General features: G+C 45.7%; 1 protein-coding gene across 1 annotated transcript; it reads right to left on the minus strand.

Annotated features, from left to right (window-relative positions):
* Window positions 1-294: 294 nt before the first annotated feature.
* Window positions 295-1904, minus strand: PCYB_051670 (hypothetical protein; the record flags this gene model as incomplete). Its single annotated transcript, XM_004221048.1, has 3 exons — window positions 295-336; window positions 870-1172; window positions 1557-1904. The coding sequence occupies 3 exons, from the start codon at window positions 1902-1904 to the stop codon at window positions 295-297; spliced, it is 693 nt and encodes a 230-aa protein (XP_004221096.1).
* Window positions 1905-2272: the final 368 nt, after the last annotated feature.

The raw sequence follows: 2272 nt of genomic DNA on the forward strand, positions 1-2272 counted from the left end.
TTCCCTCTTCCCCATCTTCTATGAACAAAACGTTCTCCGTCTGATAACGAAGCTGCAGCTTTGTTCGTGTCCATACAATTTGCAAGTTTTTTTTTTTTTTTCTGTTTCGCATGTTAAATGAATGCACAGAGAGGGATGGATATGGGGACGGCCTTCATGGCACACTTGGCGGAATGATGTATAAAACTCATCATACACGGTGGACGGTCATACGGTGTGAAAAAAGTGTTCATCAAAAATTGTAACAAATGGAAGAGACACCTTTTGGAAAAGGGGTGAGTCGAATGACTAGCCTTAATGGTTAGACGTTAAAAGGGGAACTGCCAAAATAAATGGCTGATCATGGGCAAAATAGACAAAAAAAAAAAACAGATAAACGGGAACACGGTGAGGTGTATCGAAATGGGGGCAAAATAAAATGAATGCGGACGAAGCTGACTCAACAAACCCTGCCAACAAAAGGGACCCCTCCCCCTCCATTCGACCTACTTAAAATTGTAGTACTTTTTCAAAAGCTGAATGTCAAAGTCTTCGTTATCCTCAAACGAGTCATCCGTTTCATCTTCGTTCGCATTTTCGAGCACGTCGTCGTTGAGCGGGTCTTCCCCTCCGACGTCCATAAAACTTTGGAGCTCCCCATCGTCCAAGTCACCTTCTTCTTCACCCCCTCCGGTGCCCTGTCCATATAAAAAAGAGGAACCATCTTTAAAGCTTTCGGTGCCATCCCTTGGGTAGTGCATCCCATCAGCTGAGTCATAAAAATCATACAGTTCATCGTTGTAAGCATGTTTGTTGCTTCTTTCCGCTGGAGCTAAAAGGGGATGATTTAGTCCCTCCGAAAGGGGGGTGCTGTGAGTAATTCCGTCCACCTCGCCGCCTACAACTCCGATCGAATCATCCATTTCGTCATTCCCAATTAGCACGTGGTCATCATATGAAGACTCGTCCTCCAACGCCATCGTATCAACCATATTTAATAAAGCTTCTTCATACTCCTTCTTGAGCATGAGCTTTAAGTCCTCCCTAGTCAATGTTAGCACATCCTTTGGAGGCATTAATTTCAGCTTTTCTTTTAGTTTCCTTTTCCTTTCTCTGTTGAGCTTTATGGACGTCTCCCAAGCGAGTCGACATATGTTTATCCACAGGCTCTTGGATGGTTCGCAGAAAATCATCTCCAGTTCTAGGAACGAGTTGATCATCCTCTCGTTGAATTTTATGATGGCCGGGTGCATGTAACTGCGCTTCATTTCTTCGATGACAAGGTAGGCCTGAGAGGGGGGGCACACGGTGAGGCAAGCGGTGAGGCAAGCGGTGAGGCAAGCGGTGAGGCAAGCGGTGAGGCAAGCGGTGAGGCAAGCGGTGAGGCAGGCGATGAGGCAAGCGGTGAGGCAGGCGATGAGGCAAGCGGTGAGGCATGCACTGAGGCATGCTCTTAGACACGCACTGAGGTCATGCTCTTAGACACGCACTGAGAAATGTGTTAAGCTAGGCGGTCGCCCCAACAGATCGGCTGCACCGCTACGATGCGCGACGGAGCCACAGCACTGCCAACCTACATTTTCATTCTTCTTCTTATGGTTCAGCACGTACGAGTGGATCAAAATCGAGTAGACAACCTCGTCATACTTGTGCCCCTCATTTAAAAACTGCTGAATCGTATTTTCAAATAGAGTGAAGTTATACTCGGTGAGGGCGTTCCACAATTTGAAGTAGTAGATTCTCTTTACTTCGTTTTCATCCTGTCCCTTCTTCAGCTTATTATTTAGGAAAACCTCCTGTCCACCATACTGATTAAACACGTAATCTTTTTTCAACACGACGGAGTGCTCATTCACTTCGGGGGCGGTCTTCACATGTTTGGTGTAGTAAATGGATGGGTATATCTTCAAGTACCTTCTTATCATTTTATTAAAGGAGTGAAAAAAAAAAAAAAAAAAAAAGGGGGCTCCCTTCATATGAGGACAAATGGAGAAAACCCTACTTGGAGGAGGTAAGGCCCCATTTGCCGCTCCCTAAGATGGACCCTCAATTAACCCCCTTCAAGTGTGTACCATTCCATGCAACAATGACACACACATTTTTGCTTTTGCCTTCCCGTAAGCTGTAAAATATTGGGTGCTCACTAGAACACGAGGAGGATGAACACATCTTATGCTGCCGCTGCACTATAATAACCACTCCGAAATAGCTGTTCTTTGGGGTATCCAAAACAGTTTATGTCGACTTATACAACACCGATGAGGGCGTCCCCCTGTGTTGCTACAACGTTGGA

This window comes from Plasmodium cynomolgi, chromosome 5 (genome assembly GCF_000321355.1).
Source record: "Plasmodium cynomolgi strain B DNA, chromosome 5, whole genome shotgun sequence".
NCBI lineage: Eukaryota > Apicomplexa > Aconoidasida > Haemosporida > Plasmodiidae > Plasmodium > Plasmodium cynomolgi.